This window comes from Amblyomma maculatum, chromosome 1, assembly GCF_055883805.1.
Source record: "Amblyomma maculatum isolate TAMU_Amacu chromosome 1, ASM5588380v1, whole genome shotgun sequence".
NCBI classification, from domain to species: domain Eukaryota; kingdom Metazoa; phylum Arthropoda; class Arachnida; order Ixodida; family Ixodidae; genus Amblyomma; species Amblyomma maculatum.
The window spans coordinates 120,065,326-120,091,448 of NC_139344.1; the positions used below are offsets into that span (position 1 = coordinate 120,065,326).

The 26,123-nt window shown below is 47.8% G+C and overlaps 2 protein-coding genes across 5 annotated transcripts in view; one reads left to right on the forward strand and one right to left on the reverse strand.

The window, feature by feature from the left end:
• The window catches only part of LOC146203724 (uncharacterized), a 37,107-nt gene extending 24,208 nt beyond the window's left edge, over positions 1–12,899 (forward strand). Inside the window, exons 10-12 of one of the 3 annotated variants that reach the window (XM_084588890.1) lie at positions 4,208–4,524; positions 11,930–11,982; positions 12,702–12,899. In XM_084588890.1, the coding sequence (XP_084445016.1) occupies positions 4,208–4,524; positions 11,930–11,941 (329 nt within the window). In that variant the 3' untranslated portion in view covers positions 11,942–11,982; positions 12,702–12,899. The remainder of the gene's footprint in view (positions 1–4,207; positions 4,525–11,929; positions 11,983–12,701) is intronic. The other 2 variants (XM_084588892.1, XM_084588891.1) reach the window with 2 other exon arrangements.
• Positions 1–26,123, reverse strand: part of LOC146203723 (protein phosphatase Mn(2+)-dependent 1K-like) — a 122,688-nt gene that overhangs the window by 84,604 nt on the left and 11,961 nt on the right. The gene's annotated exons all lie outside the window — the stretch shown is intronic.

Sequence of the window (26,123 nt, forward strand, 5' to 3'; positions counted from 1 at the left end):
AATTGCAATGGTTTGATTTCATAGTTAGCTACAAAATTTGTAGATTTAGATACAGTATAAAAAGTTACACATTTGTAGTTCATATGGCCAAAATTGCGAGCAGTAAAAATTTTTGTGTTACATTATTTTGATCTTTGTTCAAACGTTCCTAGATAACATAACTTCCCATCTACTGCAATGAAAATTTCAAGAAATTGTGGCTGTACAGTGGTATTTCGGTACAGTCGAACCTCGTTATAACGAACACGGATACAGCGAATTATCGGATATAACGAAGTAAAAGCAAAGTTTGGTTGGCTGTGCTTTATTTCTATGGAAGTTCTAACGAAATGAAAAACTGAAAATTTACACTAAATCGGTTATAACGAAGCATATTTCGTATTCACACAACTCCAAATCCGCGAAGAAGCAAAAAAAAAAAAATAATAAATTTCAAAATGCCAAATTTTGGTTTTATCAATTGCCTCCACCTAAAATGTGTTTGAATCACCCGCGCTTTCGCACGCCACGCCATCTAGGGACTGTGAATGAATCTAGCATCAACGGCTGCCTGGCATGTGACCGGCACGTGATCGAACCACTGCCCGCGTCACCTAAAATGTGTTTTAATCACCCGTGCTTTCGCACGCCACGCCATCTAGGGAGCGCGAGTGAATCTAGCATCAACGGCTGCCTGGCATGTGACCTGCACGTGATCGAACCACAGCCCGCGTGCCCCTGCCCCTACTCTTTGCGGACCTGCGCGTGTGCTCACTTTCCTCGAGGTCGTGCCGTCGCCTTGCAGCATGACGGTGCCGAAACGCAGAGCAGTTTCTCTTGAAACAAAGATAAAAATATTCAGGGCGGTCGACAGCGGGCGCAAGAAGAAAGAGATTGCCGCAGACCGGTGTTGTGCCTAGCACTCTGTCAACCATACTGAGCGCAAGGCAGAAGATAGAAAACGTGCACTCTGCAGGCGCCGTGAAGAACGACAGGCAGCGCGTCAGGTATTGTCACCACCAGGATGTTGAAGATGCCTTGTTCGTGTGGTTCAAGGACGTTAGAGCGTGCAACCTGCCTGTGTCTGGTGCCGTGCTTCAAATGAAGGCAAGAAGTCTCGCTTGCGTCTTAGGCCACGATGACTTCTATGCAAGCAGTGGCTGGCTGCAGCGATTTAAAGACCGCCACCAGATTGTTTGCCACACCTTGTCGGGCGAAGAAGCAGCCGTCGATGTAGAGAACTGCGAGAAGTGGGCAGAAAGCTTCCGCATGCAACTGGATGGCTACGAGATGTGCGATGTCTACAGCGTGGACGAGACTGCGCTTTTTTTTAAGCTGCTCCCGGAAAGGTCACTCGTTGCGAAGAACGAACTGTGCCGAGGAGGCAAGAAAAGCAAAGACCGCGTCACCGTTGTTGTTTGTGTCAACATGGATGGGTCAGATAAAAGGCAGCTAACTGTTATTGGTAAATCTGCTCGCCCCAGGTACCTGCACAACGCCCGGAATGTCCAAGTGGACTATCGCTCGAACAAAAAGGCGTGGATGACGTCGTCACTCTTTGAAGCATGGCTGAAGGCCTTCGACAAAGACATGGCAGAGCAGCGCAGGAAAGTGCTCCTTATATTGGACAACTGCTCTGCCCATAAGGACTGCTCTGCCCATAAGGTGTCTGTACCACTTGAAGCGGTCCGCCTAGTTTTTTTGCCGCCAAACTCGACCTCAGTGCTGCAGCCATTTGACAGGGGCATCATTCGCTCACTAAAATGCTGCTACCGAAAGCGATTGGTTACGCAGCTCGTATTTGACATAAAAAGGGGCATATCAACGGCCATAAACCTCAAAACTACGCTGGACATGCTGTACGGTGCATGAAACGAAGTGGCACAGTCGACAATAAGAAATTGCTTTGTTGATGCTGGCCTAGCCCCATCCACCAGCGAGACTGAGCCCAATGACGCCCACGATTCTGAAGGTGAAGCGGACAATTTCGACGAGATGACATGGCGTCAACTGGCAGTTCCGAATGTTACGTTTGAGGACTTTATTGCTGCCAATGACAACTTGGCTGTGGCGCCCGAATTGACCGACCAAGAAATTGTCGATCAGCTGCTTCCCACAGAGGATGCTACAAGCAGCGATGAGAGTGAAGAAGGCGAAGAGCGAGCTCTCAGCAGCACCGAGGCCGCTGATATGGCGAGGAAATTGAGAAGGTACCTTGAGAACCTACCTGTGGCCAAATCAGCTGACATTGGGAAAGCGCTGCACAGTGTCGATTTCATTGAGAAATTTATTCTATCGAATAGTGTGAAGTGCGTAGTGTGAAGTGCAAAGTGTGAAGATTACGTCGTTTTTTTTTTTAAATAAATCAGTTCTGCGTGGCCTAAATCCCGATTTGTGTGCTCATTTTTGCTTGGCAGTGCAAAATGAAAGGTAAGGTTTCGCGTGCTTATACCACGCTTTAAAGAAAAAAAAAAATGCTTTTTTTTTCAGCTCCGTGCTTTCCATTTTAGGGTAGCCTTTACTTGGGTTTATGAACAGAATTTTTTTTTGTAGGAATTTGTGTGTACTTTTGTAACGAATATCGGATATAACGAACGAATTTCCGCGCAAATTAAGACTTTGTTATAACGAGGTTTGTCTGTATACGGAACTCTAACATAGTGAAGAGAAGCAGCAGTCCCATGTTTCCTTCTGTAGGCTGTGCAGTTAAGCCTTGATATAATGAAGTTGGAGAATCTGCAGTTTACTTTGTAAAATTGACATTTTGCAACATCGAAAATCGAAATTTCTGGCATGCAGAGGATCCTCCAGAACATTTCACAGCCCATTCAAGGGATAAAGTCTTCCATTGAGGTCGAAGTGGATGTAATGTGCGTGGTTGGGACGACACGCCTGTATATTTCGGTTTTAATATTGCCATTATTCTGAATAGCGCGTTCAGCTGCAAGTCACATGGGAGGGAACCAGGGGAATGGAGGCTGGTGGCAGTGATCCATGCAGGCTTTTTCGCCTCGCTTTCTTTGCATCAGCGACGGAGAAAACTGTGCCCTCCATCCCAGTTCTTGCTGGTTGTTGCTTTATGCCACAAACATGAGCATCCACGTCTTTGTTCATATGTGCAAGCATTTGAATGGGAGGCGGATAGGTGGGCCTACTCTTCCAGTTTTCTACCGTTATGGGAATAAATAAATACAGTAACCGCAGCCCGGCTCCCTTTGTGCACAGAAGCAAAAATGTGTGGCTCTGAATGTAACGAGCGGCACAGGCCACTGAAAAAGTGCGTGGTAAAAGGGTGGTAAAAAGAATGAAGCCTGCCCGTTGGTGGAATTTTGGTTTGCCTTTTTAGAATTTAGAATGAAGCATTTCAGTGAAATCCATTAGGCTGACACTTTTCCTTAGGTCCACAAAGGTACCAAACTTACATGGACAGATAAAAACGTCATATATGGGACAGTCACCAAAGTTTTCTTATCTTCCTAAATACAGTGAATGCCGTCAGTACTAAGAGCCATTTCATATCCTGTAACCATATTGTAGATCTTGGGGGACGGCTTTTAGACGAAGAGGTATGCCTGCATCCCCGTGTTGTCTAAAGTTTGCAAATGTTTTTTCTGCGTAGCACATGCAAGCTGGGTGCGAACATCTTTTGATAGTGTCATCAGTGATGTGATGGTATTGTTACACAAGCTGTGCTGGTGGCATGATGAATGTAGCAGGGGAAAAAAAAAAATGAAATATGCCTAGCAGCGGGACAGTTTGCCACGTCGACTTTGCAACAGTGATTGTAACAAGTTGGTAAATTGAACATAAGTGGTGCAGCTCATGGACAGGGTACAGTCCCTGCTCCTTTGTGGCAGTCAAAAACCTGAGTGAATATTTTATCCCTTGACTGCTAGGAAGTCTGTGCTTGTCAGTTCTCCTGAATCTTTATATGAACCTGGAAGGTATGACATGTTTCACTGTGCTTTCACCCTTCCCGTTAGATCACGTTTCATGTGGCGCTCATGGCAGTTGCAAGACGTTCCACTTCTGCCTGTGTACAAGCGTGGCACTGCCTTGATGTCAGTGGCTGTTAGCTCCCTGTACATTAACGAGTGCCTCACTTTCCCATTTGTCTGCTGACTACATGGGAAAGTGCTACCTAGTACCATACTACACAAGTCTTTCTCATAAAAGTGCTACGCCTATTTGCTCTGTGGATATTTTAAACTCTCCATGCTCTTTGCAGGTGGTGGCTTCCGAGGTGGCAACCAGTCACGGGGCCAGTCCCGAGGGGGACGGGGTGGGGGTGGCAACAATTCTTTCAGCCGCGGTGGAGGTGGCCGAGGCGGAGGAAGCTGGGGCAATAGCAACTGGGGTGGTGGCCGCGGGGGCTGGGGCAACAGTGGTGGCAGTTGGGGTCGGGGTGGTGGGGGCCGGGGAGGGGGCAAGTTTGGTGGAGGTCGAGGAGACTTTGGCGGCCGCGGAGGACGAGGGGGCGGCGGACGATTTGGAGGTCGTGGCGGTGGAGGCCGGGGCCGGGGAGGCCGTGGGGGACGTTTTGGGGTAAGTGAACACCAGCATTGCATGTATTTTTCGGATGCACGGTGTGTGCCTGTGTGTGTGCGTGTGAGTTCATGCATGGCATCTTCCTCTTCTCTGAAATGTTTGCGGATCATTTTCTGCATTGGAATATATGGTATGGGAGTTGGAATGTTATGCTAGTGAATACTTTAGATTTAAATATAAACTGAATTGAAGCTGAGGTTTCAGTGGGGCATGGCCTCGCAGACTGCCTTCTACCAGGTGGCAATATAGCACTTCTTAAGGTGCCTTTCTAGGTTCATGGAACAGAATCCCGTGCGCAAAATCTGTCTTATTCCGTAAAATGCATTTTTGTCTAGCATTTCTGCCATCTGCAATCCCACATTTGAACACCCGCCAAGGAATGCTACGTTACAGGAGTGATAATGTACCATCCAATCTCACACTTGCCGGAGAAAGTGTCACATACTGTACCTTTCCTTTCCTGTAAACCAATTATAATTATATTTAGCACTGCAACGAACGCCGATGAGAAGCGAGGAAGGGTAGGCTTTAGCCATTCTAATTTTTAAAAAAATTGGCTAGCTTGACAATCCAGCCTTAGAGCCAGCTAGTGCTTTAGGTTGTGGATAGGTTCTGCTTTCAGTGAATAAACATGCAAAATTTAGACAGGAGCAGAATGGAAAACTGACCAATGGTTGGTGCTAATGGGAATGATATGGCACATTGTTATTGCTGTGAAATCTCATTAAAACTGGTGCATTGGTGCGGTCTGGTGACCGTGATGCTCGGCAGTGTCTACCGCTATGCTGCAGCTTTCAACAATTGATAAAATGATAAAACATGTTGGCAATTTGTGTTATGTATATGCAAAGAATCTGTAGGCTGCTTACCATGCTTAGTCAGAACTATTGCGAATTACAGTAGGGCTTGTTTTACGTAAATGTAGACTGTGTATTTGTAATTGGCAGATTTATCATTTGTAATTCGCCTAACATATCCATTATGGCAATTAGTTACCCGAGCTCAGGGCACGAGATCTTTATTTTACAATTTTGTAGGCACAAATTTGTGGCTGTGTGCAGTTCTGCACTCGGTAATTTGTAATTTATAGTTATTACAACTAACAGATGACATATTGTCTCGCTGTTCAAAACACCTTTTGCTGGCTTCACCACGAGCGCGAGCTGATAGAAGCCAATATTTCGATTGCCTTGTGGCTACAGAGCTAACATCGAAGGAAAGTGCTAGCTGTTGAGAAATAGATGAAAGTGTAAGAGGTACACATGGGGTAGGAAAAGGCAAGAAGTTGGCCGTAAGGTTGTGCAAACATGAAAGTGGCACATTCTGTGTGCTGTGTGATGTCGGTGCACGTTAAAGGATCCCAAGTGGACGAAATTTCCGGAGTCCTCCACTACGGCGTCTCTCATAGCCTGAGTCACCTGGGGACGTTAAACTCCACAAACCAAACCGAAAGTGGCCAGTGCATGGTAGTTATGGTGGCTGCTGCTGCAAGCATTAATAAGTATTGTTTTGCAGCGCTTGATGCCATGCATGCTACTAAAGCATCTTCTTTCATATAATAACATATATGTTGCTTTCATTACTTTCTTAGCCCCCAGCTGCAGGTTGGCTTGAATTGGACGAGATAGTGTCGCTCCCCTCTTCTCATAATTGTAGTTGCGCTTTTGTGTGTTAATATGGTATCATGCTAAGCATGAAACAGTGTAGAGAGGGTCACGTTTGCCACTCGTGAGTGGCTAAATGCATTGCTCTTCAGTGCAAAGTAAAACCTCGTTAATTCAGTCCTTGGGACTTTGAAAAACCTTCAAATTAACCGGGGTTTAGAATTGCAAAAAACGAGTGAAAAATGGAAAATAATTACACGATATCTTGGTGCATCAATACAGCCCCTTTATTTAGATGTTCACTTGAAGTAGTCTTCGATGCGCGACTGCTTGGCGTGGTAGTTAGCAGCACCGGAAGTCATGTCCTCCAGTAGATTAACAATGCACAGCATATCACTGTTACCACCACCACACTCTACAAAACTGCGCACAACGTTTAGTGACTATGACCGCAGCGTAAGCCGGTGCACGGGCGGGTTCAGCATCAGGATCATCGTCGTCGGAACACTCTCTGTCAGTGATCTCACTTTCGAAATTCGCATGCGACGTTTGCATATCACATTCTGCATTCATGTAGTCCATGAAATTGCAGCCGCCGTCGTCTTCAGCGATGCACAGAGTGCTTCCCCTTCAGTGTTTAACATACTATCGGTATCAGAGAAGTCATTGCAACCGTCACTCTCTTCATTGGGCAAACCGGCATCTTCCTGCTTAGAAAACCCAGCATGCTTGAAACAACGCTGAATCAGATCGCCCTTTTGCTTGCTTCCAGGCATCAAATAAACAAATGGCATCTAAAAGATCCACAGAATACTCTTTGCCGTTGTCATAGCAGAGGAGGATCCTCTTCAACAGATGGTAGCGATAAATCTACCTTGCTTGCAGAATGATTCCTTGGTCCATGGGTTGAGATGTTGCGGTCAAATTCGGTGGCAGAAAGATAAGCTTAAACGCCTCCAAATTCAGGATATTACTGTGGGCTGGGCAGTTGTCCACAATGAAAACAACACAATGAAGTCACATACTCCTCGAAAAACGCTGCTGTCATCCAGGCCTTTCGGTTGCTTTTATAGAACACATCGTCCTTGGAAGGGAGTCTGGCATTTTTGAAGCATCGAGGCTTTGCTGCTTTTCCAATGATTAGCAGCGGGAGCTTATGATTGCCGGACATATTCACTCCAAACAGTACGGTTATCCTGTTCTTCGGTTGTTTTTCCACTGACAACCGCATCTTTCGGTGCAAACGTTTTTGTTGGAAGCATTTTGTAGAACAATGCAGCTTCGTCTAAATTGTAGACATCATCCTTTGCATACTCTTGAAGCAGTGGAGCCAGTGTATGTGCCTTCCACTGCTCGACGTTTGTGTCAACTTTCGCCGCACACTGTCATGAATGTGAGGTTGTTACGGTCTTTAAACCGGCACAACCAGCCGTTGCTGCACTTAAATTCTTCATGGCCCAGCCGCAGGGCAAGCAAGCTCATTGGCCTTTTCGCATAGCAGCGTGCCATTAACAGGTAGGTGCGCTGCATTTGCATGCTGTTGCCATTTCAGTAGAGTGCCTTCAACGTCCAGATAGGTTGGAAAACGAATTCTTGTCCTCTTCACCGAATGGGTCTTTCCGTAAGCTTCGAGAACCTTTGCTTTGTTTTTCAAGATAGTCAGAAGGGTTGATAGAGGCACATTGCGTTTTTCTGCCAGCTGCGTTTTGAACTTCATCCATTTTTCTGCCTCTTCAATCGGGCACATCTTTTGGCATAGAGTCAAGGCTTTATACTTCGGCATTTTCTTCTCAGAAACTGCACGCACGTGGTCGGAAACGAAGAGCACAGCACATACACGTCCACTTGGCACAGAACAGGTTGAAATGCGGCGAAGGCGATTTTCTTAGAAACTCCGCGCACGTGGTCGGAAACGAAGAGCACAGAACAGGTTGAAATGCGGCGAAGACGAGACTGGACAGTGTGATGACCACAACGCAAAGGGTAGACAAAGGTACAATGGAAACGCGGAAAGACCTAGTGGTGCTAGTGGCACCTAGCGGCATCTCTGAAAACTAATTCTAGCCTCCGAGACGTGTGCCGTATAGCACAGATCGTTGAGGCCACGAGGCGCGCTGACTGTTCAATTTATCTATCAAAATTTTCATAGAAAATGTTGGGACTGCTCAAAATCTTCAAATTATGCGGGATTTCGAATAAGCAGAGTTCGAAATAATGAGGTTTTACTGTATTACATTAAGTTTCAGCTGTGCTATGTCGTTTCCTGTGTCAATAACAAGACTCGGTCATCTGCAAAAATCTTGATTAGTTAGCTCTTTAGGCGCCGAAATGGTCACCCTAATGGCTCATTTAGACTTGAGCATTTGGTGGAAAAAGCGAGCGAAATCCGCTGCCGTGGCAGAGAATCCGCCGGAAATCTCTGCTGAAAGCCAATTTGGTCCGGGACCGATGTTGCCGCCGGATTTTTTCCGTCTAATTCTATCATCCAATAGGAAGACGAGGAAGTTTATGGGGCGCAGCTCGCGGTGATCAGCCGGTTAGCATCCCTCAGGGGCCAACAAGGCAACAGCGTACTCGCAATAAGTGACGGCCACAGCCGAAATGCTTTCGACGCCGTGAGGCTATATCTATGTGGTAGGACAAGCATCACCCCGAACACAAAAGCAATGTGTTGAAGGATGACATTTGAAATACAATCGACGCTGGTTTTGGTATGTGTGGCACGTATGCCCCTTTTGTTTACAATGCCTGCAAGTAGCATGTTGAAGCTCTTGTTGCCACAGTATGTGGGTCAGATTTGTCATGATTTAGTGAAGAATTGAATGATAATCTGTTTTCCCTTTTGCTTTTGGTGGCGTACGTAGCTGCAGTCGAGCGGTCAGGTTAGGGTTAATGGGAGCTCGCTGTCGAAGTGGTGATGGCACCGATGTGTTGACTCAAGAGTGGGAACGAAGGAGTGTGTGGGCGCTCCGCCGCATGCTCAAGTGCAAATGAGCCTTAAGGGCGGGTAGGTAACACATTAAAAGCTCGTTAATTCACACTCTCCAAGACCAAAAAAAGAGGTTTTAGGATTATCGATTGGCCTAGAAAAATCTGAGAAACGCTTGCAGGGTACATTTGTGCTGTGCTCAGAATATTTTGTCACGTTGTTTGCTTCTGCTGCGTTTCTGGCGTCGAGAGTACACATTCAGTTCGTGATTGAATGTGAATCAGTGCACCAAACACATTCGCTAGCTAATGTCATTCAATCTAATGACATTGTCTCATGTAGCAGGCGAATAGCAACAGATGCCAATGTCATTCGATTCTAATGACATTAAATGTGCTCGTGTGATGGGTATTACAGTCTATATTACTTGGATGTCGTAGTTTAAGGTTCCAAATTAACTAGGCTTGAGTTGATGAGCGCTTAGTTGCAAGACTTGTAGCCACTCAGTAGAAAGGGGCTGCCACTGTGCTGCTCATGGCACTGGCTTGGATTTACCCATTCTTATGGGAACCCAAGCTCATACCTGCCAACTCCGCCGAGGACGATTTGTACGGACACAACTTCAAATCTCCCGAAAAGTGGCCACCACAGCCCAGAGTCTTTTTTATTTTTTTTTTTTTTTTTTGTATGCGCTATAGTTATCGTCCTATAGCATCCCATAATTAACCATACCAGAAAGCAGCGTGGGCTCAGTTGGTCGCTAGCATGCACTTTAAATCGGGGTAGCGGCCGCCGGCACCACCACGAACGCGAAAAACTGGCGGGCGCTGCCGTATTAGATTTCCCAGATTGGCTCGTCTCGGGCTGGCTTTCGCATTTAGCAATCCAATCTGTATATGATTGTGGGTACGCTGGCTGCACTAGGCTTCAGTTGGCTTTCTCAGGTCGTCGAGGGAAGTGCGCAACGCCGAACTACTCTTTGTGTTTGCTTGAGTTGGAACAATCAATGGCGCTTTCTAAAGCTTAGAAGCAGTACTTGCAAGTATTTCGGAAATCATACAGGACTGAGTTACCGTGCTCTGACAGTTCGCAAAAATTTGATGGGTATTAATTGTGCACCAAGTGCGCCTGCTATGTGAGCGTTTCGCACGGCGGCAGAAACTACATCAAGATGCACATCGCTTCACAAAATAGTAAGAACTATGTTCTTGCTGCAGAAAGTAAACTTGCGGGCCCTTTCCGATGTTGTCAGCCTCAATAATTTCTGAATGGCTAAACTACAGGAATGTTTTCAGGTTGCTAGGTTGGCAGGTATGCAAGCTGAAGGTTTGCTTCGCGACACCAGCGCTCAATGCTCAGTTCCTTACGGAGCAGAGATAAACTGCAAAACCTACATGCAGCCGGGCCCGCGCGGGAGCCCGTTCTAGTGTATGTGTACAGGGGAGGGGGATAGTCTTATAGAGGCGTGCGCAAAGCCGATGCTCTTCGCCAGTGGAGTTTCTCGTTCTTGCTTTTTTCAGTTCCCCGGTTGACAAAGGCTGGTTGGAAACATGTTTTTTATTGGTGCTTTTGAACGTGAGAAATTGTGTTGTCACTGCGCGCTGTTCGCAATGAGATCGACCTAGAGGTAGTGCCACCGTCGCTCCGATAGTGGGGATCGGCAGCCAGCGACGCTTGCAAAAACGCGCATGGCGTATGTCTGCTTCAGAGTTTACGATGGGTTTGTTGGCGATGAAAACGGGCTTTATGCAATGCATTAGTGGTTTACTGTTCAGGGTTCCAATATTGAAGAAAAAATTCCGTGGATTTCGCAAATGGAGCAAAAAAAAAAAAAGTGGATTTTAGAGAAACAAGGCACGCAACCTCCATTCTTAGATTTACTCCATCGCTTTGCACACTCTTTATGTTGTACGGCATTCACAGGCCTGATACTTGGACATATCGCCTTTCAGGCTTAGTGCTGTACAAGTTACTTGCCAGCTTTCATTGCATTGCTTTGGTTCACCTGTGCAGAGCTTAGTGATGAAGTTCCTGCTTCATTTTCCTTGATCCCAGGCGGGTAGCATGTTGAACATGCTGTTCCCCTCACTTTATGGACCAGTGCTGTGTGTATCAGTTAACTCTAGCACCACTTTGCATGTCTCTGTCCTCTTTAGTGTGCCCTTTGCATTTTGTGCTCTTGCTTTTTTTGTTAGCGCATCTGATAACTAGAAAGGTTGCGGTTCCTTACAGCTGGCATCTTCTATTCCTTAATAAATGCAGTGAGCTACTTTTTCACAGCACTTCTTTCATAAGCATGTCGGACCAACTTGCCGACATGCTTACCTTCTTAAGCTTGCATGTTGCTGCTTACCAAAAGCATGAAGCTGCTATCGTTTCCTGGTAAAACTTTTATCTTCCTATTGGCTGGCTTTCATATAACCCAACCCAATATTCCTGATGAGCATGTTTGGAGGAGGTAAGCAGCCATGAAGGAGAGCCATGGCTGCTGCCCTAGTTGCCCTTAAAAAAGCATCATCAAGCCTGCACTTGCACCCTTGTGAAAGCGTGTGCTATAAAGGCAAATTTTTTGGGGTTTAATGAAATTCAGTTCAGTTGAGAAATAAGCCAATGCAGACCTCATTAATTGGCCAATGCTTTTACAAATATCCCTTACTCAGTGCCAAATGCCATCAAGTGCTTTCGTTGGGCAGTGCAATGCCATCAGGATAAATCAAATCATTTGGCACTAATGTCCCTTTCGATGCAATGGCGTGTGCTTTGCAGTGAATTACCTGATTTTAAATTTGAAGGGACACTGTAACTGCCAGTGCAATGAAACCTGCCTGTGCCTGTCATGGTTGACTCGCCATAACTTTAATCTTTACAGTTTTATTATTGATGAAGGGCCAAGTCTCCACTGCTTTGGACGGCAAGGTGCATGTAAGATTTCCTTGTTAACACGGCTTTCTTTGCGACTTTCCTCTCTTGTGGCTGACTGTGTGTGTGGAAAATTAACTGAGGGTCAGTCCGTGTGTGTGCCGCACTGTGGTGTGTGAGTGCTTGTGTTAGTACTGGGGGCCGGAGTGACCAGCAGCTCAAATTAGCATTGCCTCCTCCGAGGCATTAGTAGGCAACATTTTCGGCCTCTGTAGTTGGGCAGGCCTATTATGTGCCTTGTGTGATAGCCATCTTTTTAGTACTTCCATCTTATGTGATGCACTGTTGGTGGACATTGGGCAGTATAGTCTCACTGAGACTGATCAAGTGCTGATGGCACATCTGTTGACTCTGAAGGGATTGGAAGAACGCTCAACGGAATACTCTGTGAATGCGTGTGTCCACAGCTTATATCATATGACGAAGGACTACCATGCTGCATGCATCTTGACATTTAGCACACAAATGGCTCTGAGTGTGCATGTTCAATCATTGTCAACTGTTTGATGTGCCTGTTGGCTACAGTGATGCTTGAAGTCTTTTATATTTAATGGTTGCTTTTACAGAGGCCCTGTGAGAAAGTCAGCTAGCTTTTGTTTTCAAACACACTGGGTGGCTGGTGACTCTGTGCCTGTAATGAGCATCCCAGGAGATGTGTGCTTGAGTGCACTGCAGTCTTCTACTCCTATTCTGATTTGTGAAAATTGCCCATCTTCTTTCAGGGCGAAGATTGAGTAGAAGCGAAGGAAGCCACTACATCTTCATGTACACCACCCCATCTGGAATCAAGCGTTCTTTGTTTTCATCGGAGCATTTGTTTGTTTAGGTCATTTCAGTCATTTAACCATGCACGGACGCCTCAAGTTTGCGAAGGCAACTTGAAATCATTTTTGTGGTGTAATTAAAAGATAAAATGGAAAGTTTTGTTCCTGCTGTTTTCATACCAGCCAAATACAAATATGCTTCAACGAAAAGCAAAGTAAGTTTGAAAAAAGACCCTGCTGAAAGAGTTGGTACATTTGTTTGTAACCCCCCACACTTACACATACACACACAAAAAAAAGGGTGGGTTGTGCCTCATTGCGATGCTCTTAAAGGCCCACTGTCCACCCTCTGGTCGAAACAATTTTCTTCCCCGGTGTATGAGACTTCGCCCCCAGAACGCAAGGCCGCAAAAAGTTTTTGAAAAGAGTAATTAACGCAGAAACAGCCACCGCAATCACCCGATTGCCCGATTCTGTCGCGTTTGTCTCCTACCGTTCCCTCTCAAAGGCTTTGCACTCTCCTACCCGGTCGTCTAGCCTCCTCAAGCCAATTTCCCCTGCCTTCTCCGCGTTTGGCGGGAGGTGAAGCGTGGTACTCTGCGTGCGCGAAAAAAAAAAAAAAGACTGGCGCGGGAGCGTTTGCCGCTGCATTCAGTCCGACCGTTACGAGAGAAAAGCGCGCAGCGAACGGTGGACGCAATCAGTGGTGTACTCCCATCCTTCATAATGAAATAAAACAGCGCAAGGAGCGGGACGAAACACGAAGGAAAGGAGACTATAGGCGCTGACTAACAACTGAAATTTTATTCCGAACCAGGGCACATATAGAAGGTACAAAGAGAGGGGTGTGGCCAAATGCGATCCTGCACAATCTCCGAAACAGTGGTCACATCCAAGAGTAAACGATAAAAAGGTGAAAGGCCGAAAAGACGAAGCGATAAAAACCACGGTGTAAGAGAACTACTCTCCTGAGACATGAAAGCAAAGAGCAGCAAAAGTCTCAACATACTAATAGCAGCGACCATATTAGGCGGCCAAGTCCCGGTCTCTGCAGCACAACCTTAGCTTGTACACAGGCAACTTTCTTACAGAGGGAAGAAAGAAACACCCCATCATTCCAACGCTTCCCTCTGTAACCACGTGTCGCCGAGGCGTTGTACAGCCTTTGATAAAAGTGCAGATTGCAGGGGGGCTGCTCCTGAGTCTTGTAGTGGTGCTGATTTCGCATTAGTGGAAGTCCTTCCGATTGGAGAGTAGGACAAAAAAAAAAACGTCTTTCCATCAAGTGATCGGAACGCATTAGAAGTAGCTCGGAAGCGGACTCTACACAGACCACATTTAGGTCTTCGGGCTGGTGGCTGCTGGACTGCCGCCATTTTCTAAATGACTCGTCTGCATATGCAATACAGGTTCCTGGGAGTACATCAACCAGAGGACGAGACGCCGGCTCATCTTTACGATGTAGCCTAGTCATTGTATACGTAATAGTGGGAGCCCACGACGTCAGTCATTGTCGGTGTTTGCCGCCGGCTCTGTTCGCGCCCCGCAGGCGCATCGTGACCTGCCGCCGGCATTCCGTCTTGATGATTGGACAGCCTGCGCGTATTTCCATGAAGGAAACGTAATTATAGGCGAGAAAATTTTTATTCATATCTGCACTGTAGAGCAGACGGCGATGAGTAAATATTGATTGTGAATGCGTTTCCCACATTAGCGGAAACGTAAGAAGTGTATCTCGAGGTAAGTCTGCTGTGTAATATTGTCGTATAGGTATACGTTTGCAAACTGTGAAAGCATTATCAGTACTCTGAAATAAAGCGGCTCGCTCGTTGATCATCGTTTTGGCCTGTAGCATGGGACTTATATACAGTTTTCTTTTTATTATTACGAAGTTATTACAGCAAATATTGCAATAGAAGAATAAGTTAGTCCGGTCTCGAAAGCACGTGCGTGCTCCGCGCGCTGCAGGCGACATAACCGGCTCGCTGGCTCGTAAGGCAGGTGATATCCAAGCTTGTACTACAATCGTGTTTTATTTCAGTTCTTGTTAAATGGTTGTGCTTCATTTATATTTGGTTTGCATTCACGAAACCTGTGACGCGAATAGGGTGCTCCGTGCGAGTAGTGTCAATCAAGCTATAGCTAGGATTGATTTTATATTGCACTTCCGACATACTTTCGTTATGAATAATAATGTTGGTTCATTTATTGCCCAATTTGCGGAAATCTGTAAAAGCGTCTCAACTAGGCATGTTTTGCACCCCCCAAGAAGAAAAGGGGGCCTTCGTTCCTAGATATTTTCTTAGTCATAGGGCACATCACGCATCATTGTGTCGATCGCGGACTTCGCACGCTGGATATCTTGATTCGGTTGCTTTTAAAGCACTCGCAAAGCAGGGGGAGAGCACAGAAAATCGACAAAGCAAGATAAGCGGGGAGCTAAGAGTAAGATGATCCACCCCTTCACTTTGTATGCATTGTGTTAAACCATTGTACTCTTGATGCCTCTCCAAGCCGTCTTTGTCGACATTTCTGAGTTTATGGAGAAGGGTGAAATTGGCTGATTTCGTTTCCACAAAGAACGCCAGACTTTTCAGAACGCTGTCATGCGGTTGGAAAACAAGTCTTGTGGAAACGCTTCCAAAGGAATCTGCAAAGTTTCGCACGTGAGCCTCGTCTTTTGGCGCTTAGCCTACTATTGTGGCTACCCATGACACAATGCTACTTAGTGCCTCCGTTTTGCATCAACAGAAGCGTTTTTGTATCTCCAAATAACCGCCAGGCACAATTCGATCGCAGCACGTTCACAGGAAGCTAGCGGTGCATCGTCCCATCGTTTCACATTTCGCCACCATGCCAGGAATGCGGCGCTGCTATCGCGTGGCGGAACTTGAGCTTGGGTTAAATCTCCACCTATTAACGAAGTTCTAGGGTATAAGCGTCGAATATGTGTAACCTATGCAATATTGATAACTTTATGGGACGAGCGTACACGGACACTAGTATTGGGGGCGTTTTGTTTGGGCGCGCGAGTACCACATCTACTTCCTGCCGAGTGTTACACCGCTTACTCATGTCAAGTGGCATTTGAGGAATATTGCACCTAATATAGACAGCAGCTTTTCCTGGAGTTTCCGTCTCTGTTCTTGCTCTTTTACCAGGAATGTACCCTGTGATTGGACACAACCGATTATGTTTCTGTATCAAGAACGCTAAGGAATGTAGCTTGCCATATAATTTTAATTTCCCCAACCTTATTAGAGAAGCCTATACAATTCCAATGCGCAATATTGCCGATATTTTCGGCTATTACTATCCATAATATATATGATCTGAATGAGTTGTGTCAGTTGCATAAGAGTATCTGGTACGGCTTTCCATATTGTTATGCTAGCGGCAGGTTTACATTTCGGCACATCCACTGACCTTGCTGCCGTACTATAAAAAAAATATTACGTTCTGTGGTTGCAAAGGTAGGGAGGAGGGGCGTCTTTAAACGTGTCACTCCGCCACGTAGTTCGACCGCGCGGCTTTTGGTCTGCATATACGTTGCAGATCATTTCCTTTGTTTGCTTCGACAGCCAGCATCTCTTGAACTTGACTCGAATCTTGTCTGGTGAAACGCAACCCTTGCGGAGTGTCGCCATCTTGTCTGCAAAGTCGAGGCGTCTCGAAAACCCGCGACATCAGACGAGAAAGCCCGGTGGAACCAGGAAAAGTGCGTTAGGCATAATAGCTTCATTTCGGAAAATCAGTTCCGTGATAAAAATATACCGTAAATAACTACCGCTTTGATTTCAATTTGTTTTTGCAGAAATTATCTTGTAACTTTAGGGCTATATTTCGCTGCATAGGAAGATTATGCGTTTGGGCTCTGTAGCTTTGGCTCCATTGACAAGAAAAACTGTCCCCGATATCGCCTCGAGATCGGCCTAGAGGTGGCGTCACTATCGCTCCGATTCCGATAGTAGTGATTGACAGCCGGCGGTGCTCGCAGAAATGAATGCGGCGTATGTCTGCTTCCGAGTTTACGGCGGGTTCGATGGCGATGAAAACGTGCCTTCCGCAATGCATTAGCTATTTGCTGTTTAGAGTGTTCCAATATTGCAGAAAAAAATCCGTGGAATTCGCCAATGCAGAAAAAAAAAAGATGCGCGCATTTTAGGAAAACAAGACACGCAACCACCCTTCAAGATTTACTGGCATCGCTTTGCACGCTTTTTGCGTTGTATGGCGCTCACAGGCCTGATACTTGGGCCTGAACATGACATACTGTAGCAATCCTGAAGAAGAGAAAAACAAATAGATGAAGCAAAGAAAAAGGAAGTTGAGAAAGACGAGGAGACTCTCGTGTCAGTGCTGGAATAAGTCTTTGTATACAGAAGGCCATCACGGAGACAGAATGGGCTGGGAGCTGTGGAATCCCGCGCAGCCGCAAGTAGTGGCTCGAGGCTTATGTCGGTCTCTTGCGCAGTCCGCAGAGCCGAGGCGTCATGAAACTCGGGAACAACGGATGAGATGTAGTGATCGAAGTCAGCAGAGTCACATTCGCTCGTGGGAAGAGGGAAACGTGATAGGCAGTCTGCGTCGGCGTGTTTGCGGCCACTTTTGTACGAGACAGTGAAGTCGTATTCCTGCAGACGAAGGGCCCAGCGTGCCAGACGACCAGATGGATCACGAAGGTTGACGAGCCAACACAGAGCATGATGGTCCGTCACAACCGTGAAATGGCGTCCATATAGGTAGCACCGAAACCGCTGAACAGCGAAAACTACAGCGAGGTACTCTTGCTCAGTAACAGTGTAGTTACGCTCAGGTTTGCTGAGGGAACGGCTTGCATACGCAACTACATGCTCTCCGGTTGCCGAACGTTGCACAAGCACAGCACCAACACCAATCCCACTTGCATCAGTGTGCACTTCCGTCGGAGCGGAGGGGTTGAAGTGCCGTAGTATGGGATGTGACGTGAGCAGAAACTTTAGCTGGTGGAAAGATGCGTCACAATCTGAGGTCCAGTCGAAAGGGACGTCCTTTTGTAGAAGGGACGTCACAGGGTAAGCGACGTCGGCAAACCTTGGGATGAATCGTTGAAAGTAGGAGCACAGCCTCAAAAAACTGCGGAGCTCCTTTTGGTTCTGAGGTCTTTCAAATGCTGCAACTGCTGCAGTCTTCTGTGGATCTGGCCGAACTCCATCGCGGTCGACGAGATGTCCGAGTATCAGCGCTTGACGCTCGCCAGAACGGCACTTTTTAGAATTCAGGACAAGGCCAGCCTTCTGCAGGCAATCTAAAACAATAGCGAGTCGTGTGTTATGTTCAGTAAAAGTCGGGCCAAAAATAATGTCGTCTAAATAGCACATGCAGATTTCCCACTTGAGGCCACGCAGTACTGTGTCCATAAATCTCTCAAAAGTGGCCGGCGCATTACATAGGCTGATGGGCATCACATTGAATTCAAATAGGCCATCCGGAGTAAAAAATGCAGTTTTTTCTTTGTCAGCGGGGTCCATCGGAATCTGCCAATACCCCGATCGCAAATCAACCGAAGAGAAATAAGATGCAGAGAGAAGGCAATCTAAGGCATCGTCGATGCGCGGGGGAGGATACACATCCTTTTTAGTGATGGAGTTGAGCGACGGTAGTCGATGCAGAACCTCCATGTTCCGTCCTTTTTTTTTTACCAATATCACGGGTGCAGCCCAAGGACTGGAGGACTCCTGAATTACGCCCCTGTTCAACATATCTTTAACTTGCTCGGTGATCACTTTGCGCTCTGACGGCGACATGCGGTACAGCTTTTGGCGGATCGGATGGGCAGATCCCATGTTAATCTTGTGGCGTGCACGCGACCGCGGAAAACGTCGAGAGCCGTCGGATTGCGCGAACGAGGTCGGCAGTTTACGGCAGATGTCGTAGAAGAGCTTCTCCGTTTGTGCTCGTCACATTTTCGACACACCACACCATACCACCATCAAACCAACGGTTTGACGGAGCGCAAAAAACCGCACACTCGTCAACATGCTCTCTATGTACATTGCATCAGACCACAAGAACTGGGACACAATACTGCCGTTTATAACGTTTGCCTTCAACACTGCAACGCCTGAGACGACCGGCTACAGCCCGTTTTTTATTCTTTATGCCCGTGATCCTCGGTATTCTCTCGGCACGATTCTTCCCATTCCGTCCATGACGAACCTTGCATCGCCGAAACTCATTGTCGGGCCGAAGAAGCTCGCCGTCTCGCCCGTTTGCGGATTCTGACTTCGCAAGAGCGTTCCGAAGCTCGGTACGACAGACAGCATCGCCTTGTGTCTTACGCACCTGGAGACTTAGTGTGGCTTTGGCGACCTCTCCGGAAAGTTGGTTTAGCCCAAAAAATGTTGGCGCATTACGCTGGTCCTTATGTTGTCCTCGACCGCGTCAGTGACCTGAATTACGAAATCGCACGCATGACCGCATCTGGTCGTCGCTCAGCTACAACGGAACTCGCTCATGTCGCCCGGATGAAGCCGTGCCAATCCCGTGGGAACGACTAACTCCCTCGCCCAGGGGGGGCTTCGGCTGTCCCGGGGGGAAATGTAGCAATCCTGAAGAAGAGGAAAACAAATAGATGAAAAAAGGAAAAAGGAAGTTGAGAAAGACGAGGAGACTCTCGTGCTCGTGCCCGGACTCACAGCCGTTCACCAGCTGAGTTCTCTGCCTCCTGTACCTGTGCAGCGCTCCGACGTCAAACCCCCGTCGTAACAATATGTTGTCACCCGTGCTAACCGTGTCAGTTGTGAAGGGGAAGAAGACGAAGATGAAGTGCGCGTGTTTCTGGGCCGTCGCTGCTTTGCCTGGTCAAGCGCCTGTTCTGTGCCTCCTGCGCCGTCCTTTGACCCTGTCCTTTTGGATTGCCGTACGGGTAGCAAAAGAACCCGTGACATTCTGGTGGTGTTGCGGGTAAATGCAGCACAGCCCCTCAACGCCCGTTACTCTAAGTCCGCTCCCAAGTCTCAGCCGCCGCCCCTTCGACGAGGAGGCCGAGATACGTGCCAGCCGGCGACTTCAAGGGCTTGCTCCTGAATTTGGTCGGTTGCCGAACTCCGGTTCTGCCCGGAGTACCACGACCCAATGCCAGCAGACAGACTCGTTTCTCGCACCGTCCGTGGTATATCTACCGATGAATCCTCGTACGACTGCCACGTTTCATGGCGATGCCTCCGAAGATTTAGAGGACTGGCTGGAACAGTACGAACATATGGCCCGCCACAACGGCTGGAATGCCGAAAACTGTCTACAGAATTTGTATTTTTGTCTGGACAGTGCTGCTTGCGGAATTCCAAGACTGCTTCTCCACGTCATCCGGAGTTTGCCAGACGAGCATAGCCAAACACAGAATAATTACCGATGACGCTGCTCACCCTGTTCGTCAGTCGCCTTACCGGGTTTCTTTCAAAGAATGCGAAGTTATTCAGAACCAAGTGCAAGAAATGCTGGCCGACAATATAATCCAACCCTCGCACAGCCCATGGGCAGCTCCAGAGGTACTAGTAAAAAAAAAGGATGACACTCTTCGATTCTGTGTTGACTATCGCCGCCTAAACAACATCACCAAGAAGGATGTTTATCCCCTTCCTCGCATTGATGACGCACTTGATCATCTACGACATGCCCGTTACTTTTTATCCATCGATTTTAAAAGTGGTTACTGGCAAGTCGAAGTGGATAAGCGCGACCGAGAGAAGACTGCTTTGATCACCCGTTCGGCCTCTCCTCTGTACCTCCCCAGCAACCTTTCAGCACGTTATGGACACCGTCTTGGCCGGACTGAAGTGGTAAATTTGCCTGGTCTACCTTGACGATGTTGTAATCTTCTCAAGCACGTTCTCCGATCATCTTCGCCTGAAAGCAGTACTAAAAGCTATAAGAAGCGCAGGCCTTACTCTGAAGCCAAAAAAGTGCAAGTTTGCTTACGATGAACTAAAATTTCTTGGCTACGTCGTCAGTAGCGCAGGTGTCCGTCCAGATCCTGATAAAACAGCCTCTGTAGCCTCCTTCCCCACATCATGGGACAAGAACGCCGTGCGGAGGTTTCTCATGTCGCTTCACCACTTACACATCTCACGAAGGAGAACGTCGCCTTCCAGTGGTCGAATGAACAGCAGCGTCCCCTGTACTCGGGCACTTTGACCAGGACGCCGAGACTGGTTCATACAGACGCCAGCAACAAGGACCTCGGAGCCGTGTTCATTCAAAAAACAGAACGGGACTGAGCGTGTAATCGCTTACGCAAGTCGAATATTATTGAAGGCAGAGACTAACTATTCGACCACTGAAAAAGAATGCCTCGTGGTAGTTTGGGCGACTAATAATTCAGACCCTGCTTTTACGGACGCCCATTTCAGGTGGTTACCGACCATCACTCTCTATGTTGGCTCAGCACTCTGAGAGACCCTTCAGGGCGACTTGTACGATGGGCACTTCGATTTCAAGAATTCGATGCTACTATCCGGTCACAGTCACACAGATGCCGACTGCCTCTCGAGAGCTCCTATAGAATCAGCATCTGACGGTCAAGACGACGAGTATGAAGACACTTTTTTAGGCAGCATAAGCACGGCCGATATGCGGCAGCGACACGACACTGAACTCTGTGAAGTAATCGCCGATCTGGAAGGTCAAGAAGGCACCATTCAACGCGTCGTGTTGCGCGTTCTACCCGCATTACGCCTTCGCAACAATGTGCTATACAAAAAGAACTTCGCAGCGAGTGCAAAATCTTGGCTACTGGTTGTTCCGGCTGATCTACGTAATGAAATTATGGACGCCTGTCATGACGACCCAACATCCGGACATTTGGGGTACGGCCGAACACTCGCACGAATTCGTTCTAAGTATTACTGGTCTCAATTTGCTAAGACTGTTCGTCACTATACCAGGACTTGCCGCGAATGTCAAAGACGTTAGACTGCGCCCGTACAACCTGCAGGACATCTTCATTTCATCCCGCCGCCTATGACTCCGTTCCAGCAGGTAGGCATGGACCTGCTCGGACCTTTCCCTACGTCCAACTCGGGACAAAGCTTGATTGCTGTTGCCACGGATTACCTCACGCGGCATGCTGAATCGCAAGCTTTGCCTTCTGCGACAGCGGCTGACGTAGCGAGTTTTTTGTCGAGTCCATCGTCCTCCGTCACGGTGCTCCCGAAGTCTTGATCACTGATCGCGGTGTCGCGTTCATGTCCCAGCTAATGTCAGAGATCTGCATACCACCCCCAAACGAATGGGCTCACTGAGCGCCTTAATATGACTATGGCCGACATGATATCTATGTATGTGGACGTCGAGCACCTTACAGGGGACGACATTCTTTCCTATACGTAACGTTCGCTGATAACGCCGCAACTCAGGAAGCAACCGGGTTTTCGCCGTTCCGCATGTTGCATGGTTGATAGGTGATTACCATGCTTGACGCCATGCTTCCCCTTGAGCCGGAGGCCTACTCTTACGACGATGTCCAACTGGTAACCCAGCACGCGGAAGAAGCCCGACAGTTGGCACGACTATGCATCCAAGACCGCCAGTGCGTCGATGCACGCAGGTACAACCTCCGGCATCGTGAGGTTCATTTCGAACCTGGTGATAAAGTGTGGGTGTGGACTCCCGTTCGCCGTCGCGGTCTCAGCGAGAAGCTCCTAAAACGTTACTTTGGCCCATACGAGGTCGTTCGCCGCTTCCGATTGTTCCGAGCACATCTCGTCGGCCCGCGCATTCTGAAGTGGTGCACGTAGTTCGCCTCAAAACTTACTGTGAACGCTAGGACCACGTATTCTGACTCTGCGCTCTGCTCGCATTAACATTTCAGTTACGCCCACGGTGTTACGCCGGAGCGCGCATCGGGACGATGCGCCTTTCAGGGGGAGGAGTAGTGTCACTCGTGCTAACCATGTCAGTTGTGAAGGGGAGAAGACGAAGATCGTGCGGAGTGCGCGTGTTTCTGGGCCGCCGCTGCATTGCCTGGTCAAGCGCTTATTCTCTGCCTCCTGCGCCTCATTGCTGCTCCATCCTTTGACCCTGACTGCCGTCCGGGTAGCGAAAGAACCCGCGACAATATTATCGCCTTTTCAACAGCGTGCGCGTGTCTTATACGAGGGAGACAGGCAAATTTAGTGTCAAGCCCACGGAGATATAAGGTTCGGGGTCTGACCTGCAGTACTTTAGATAAATCGATGCAGCTGTCACGAAATCGGCGCACATTTTTATCAAGCCGGCACGGCGCGAGTAAAACCCCTTGATAATTTGAAAGTAGCGACTTTCTGTGAACTATGCCGCCGCGCCGCGCACCCTTGCCGATTCTCCTCTCTCACCTCTCCCATCGGACGGTGATTGGCTCCGCGGGCGGCTCCGCGGGCGGTCTTCGAGAAAAGCGCGCGATAAGTTCGCTCTTTTTGTGTTTTTATTTTTCGTCGGCGACATTTTTTGGGCAGCCGCCGCTGCTACGACCGAGCTCCTTGACGTTGCGGGCTTGCCCTTCGCGTTATTCGCGCTCCTCTAGTGCAGCACTACGCCCAGTTGCTGCGCATTTCAGTGCCAGAGTGAAAAAGGCTTTGTTCTTTTCGCGATTCCGAGCGTTAAGAAAGACACAGAAGAAAAACGTGGCTGCACAATATCGGCCGCAAGAACTTTACGCCGACGAAGACTGCCCATCTCTGCGGGGTTCAAGCGACTGTGTATACTGATACTGCATGCTAGCGCATCACTAATCTGCCAATCTCACTTAATTCACTGATCATTTTGCGTCGTTATGCGTGTTATTGTTTTCACTTCATGGTTCCGCTCAACGTGCTATAATAGCGACGGCTGATGCATACAATGCGCATACATTCGCATACAATACCTACTTTAGTTTCTGAACCTAGTTCTCGCTTTTCAACGATAGCGCGTGCAATGAGGGAGATTATTAAGCATTAATAGGCTTATGTCGCAGGAAAGCGTGTAGAGAACTCGTCCACAGAACGTGTCCGCAAAACTATATATCAGCACATCAAACATTTCTCTTTAAACCCTTAAAATTTGACCTTGTCCGTATCTGGCGAAAATTGGTGTCTAACTTTACTTGAATATGGCGAATTCAGTAGTTACGTCCAAATTTCGGGACCTCCCACAAAATGCAGCCCCAGGAACTCTCTGAATTTGACCTCATCCGAATGTGGCCAAAATCGATGTCTAACTTATAATTTGGGTATGGCGAATTCAGTGAAGTCGAATCCAAATTTCGGTGGTCGAGAGGGCTTTGGGGTGCGGACGCTTTCCTTGGATGACGGGAAATCGGTGCTTGGATCTTTGGCTCTCGATTTCGGCTCGACACCACCTCAATGTCGCCGACCAAAAGGCGTCTCATGCTTAATAGAAAAAAGTTCATATTCGTTTTAAAGTCGCCGTGCAAATTCTCAACTACAAAATCGATTAAGCCGTTGCATGTGCACTGCGCGGTGCCAAGCTCCTGAACGTTAATGAAAATTTTTTGGACGGCCATCAAAGCAAATATCCCAGCTTGTTCCCAGCAAACATCCCACTACTAAAACTCCACTCGTGAGCAACTTCATAAACTGTACTTCCGCGAAAATTAGTTCGAGGTGAATCTAAATTTAACTAACAATTGCTATGCTGAAAATATTCTGGATTGTTCAAATATATTGTAAATATTAAGCTTCATATACTATGCCGTGTTGAGACAGACGGTATGGAAAAGTCAAAAGGATTGTGAGATGTATGCAGCAAGTGGTTTTGTTCGTGCCGCAAGCGCTCTTTATTGGCCCTTTCATTGCGCGTACGAGACGCTAACTTATGTGGCTCGTGGTAGTCAAACGTGTCGCGTATCTTACGCGTGATTTTATTCAATAACAGAGTGTGGAAAAAGCGCGAACTTAAGAGCGCGCGCATGGGCCAGCCAACTGCCCGGACGGCGAAAGAGCGCTGCCCAAAAAAGCGTGCCGTGTGCAGTGCGCGCAGCCGGCGGGCGAGGATATTCGAGGAGGAAAACGCCGGAGTGGAGGAGAGTGTCGCTACTTTCAAATTATTGAGGGGCTTTAGGCGCGAGGCCCGTACGGCGCCACCTGGAAGTTTCCACGAAGTTTGAGAAAAGCCTCCTTTCCCGCGCGGGAGAGCGCGTAGCTTTGTACGCGTAGCCGTCACCCTCTTTCTCATCACCCGGCGAAGACAGTGATTCATCAGTCTGGAATATGCCAGTGCTCTCCAGAATTTTCTACGGGTCCTAGCCAATGACGACGCGCGGCTCGACGGGAGGAAAAGGGAGCGCTCTAACCAGCGAAGCTAAGTGTGTGTGCACGCTAGCTTTGACGCGTGCTAACAGACAGACGCTGCGCGCCCTATTTATTGAGGCCGCGACGCTTGTGTAGTCAGTCAGTCAGTCAGCCAGTGTTTGCGGCGTGTTCGCAAGTGCGACAACTGGACTCTCGGGGATCACCCGCTGCTGACAAGCCCACGGACCTGCGAGGGAGAGGCGCTCGTCTTGCATGGCGGCCACATCGTGCCTCTCGAGGCGTCGGACTGCAACAGTGCCCGGTGAACAATTTGGTGTTTGTTTATGTGTCTCTCTCGTGTTTGATCCGTGTTTTAAAGCCTCTGTGTTATTGAATACCTCTCTAGTTGTAAGCTTAGCGTTTGTTTTTCTGTGAACCTCTCGTCTGTGCAATTTTAGTGTTGTGTATTTCTCTGTATCGTCTCTTGCTGTGTATAAAGTGTGTTTTGTTTGTTACTTCTGACTCCTATCCTTACTATGGCTTGAACCGGCGACAGCTGGGCACCAAACGACCACCCCCTTCTGTCACTATAAGGTAGTTGAATTCCGGCTGAGCTTGCCACGCAGGTCGAGGGCATCTCCTTTGCGACCGGAGCAGCTACCCCCACTCACTTTAAGGGTGTCTGGGAGTGTGCGCATCGTTAAGGGCGCATCGTTAATAATACCTCTCTAATTATTAACGGGTGACAGCAGCCTGGTTCATTATATCGTACTTTACTCGAGGATTAAGTTGGTTAAATGGAGCACTGACAGCATACTGCCCGGCGTGTTGCCATAGACTGAGTGGACATCAACCCTGGCTAGACAACCAGACACAAATATTCCTCAAAAATGAGATTACGCCTACAGTACAGGAAACCTCGCCCCACAGGAAAGCTGACTGCTCACGTGTAGAGGGGTGAGTGGATTGATTTTGCCGAGCTCACGACAAGGCGGATGCTTCTTGCGGCAAATTAAATCTGGTAGTGCTACACTGTGAAATGACTCAATGATTTCCTGAAACCGAGGGAAGTATAATGAATTTCTGATGTGTGTGATGTTTATAAATTGTAAATTAGTAGTGTTTTTTTTCT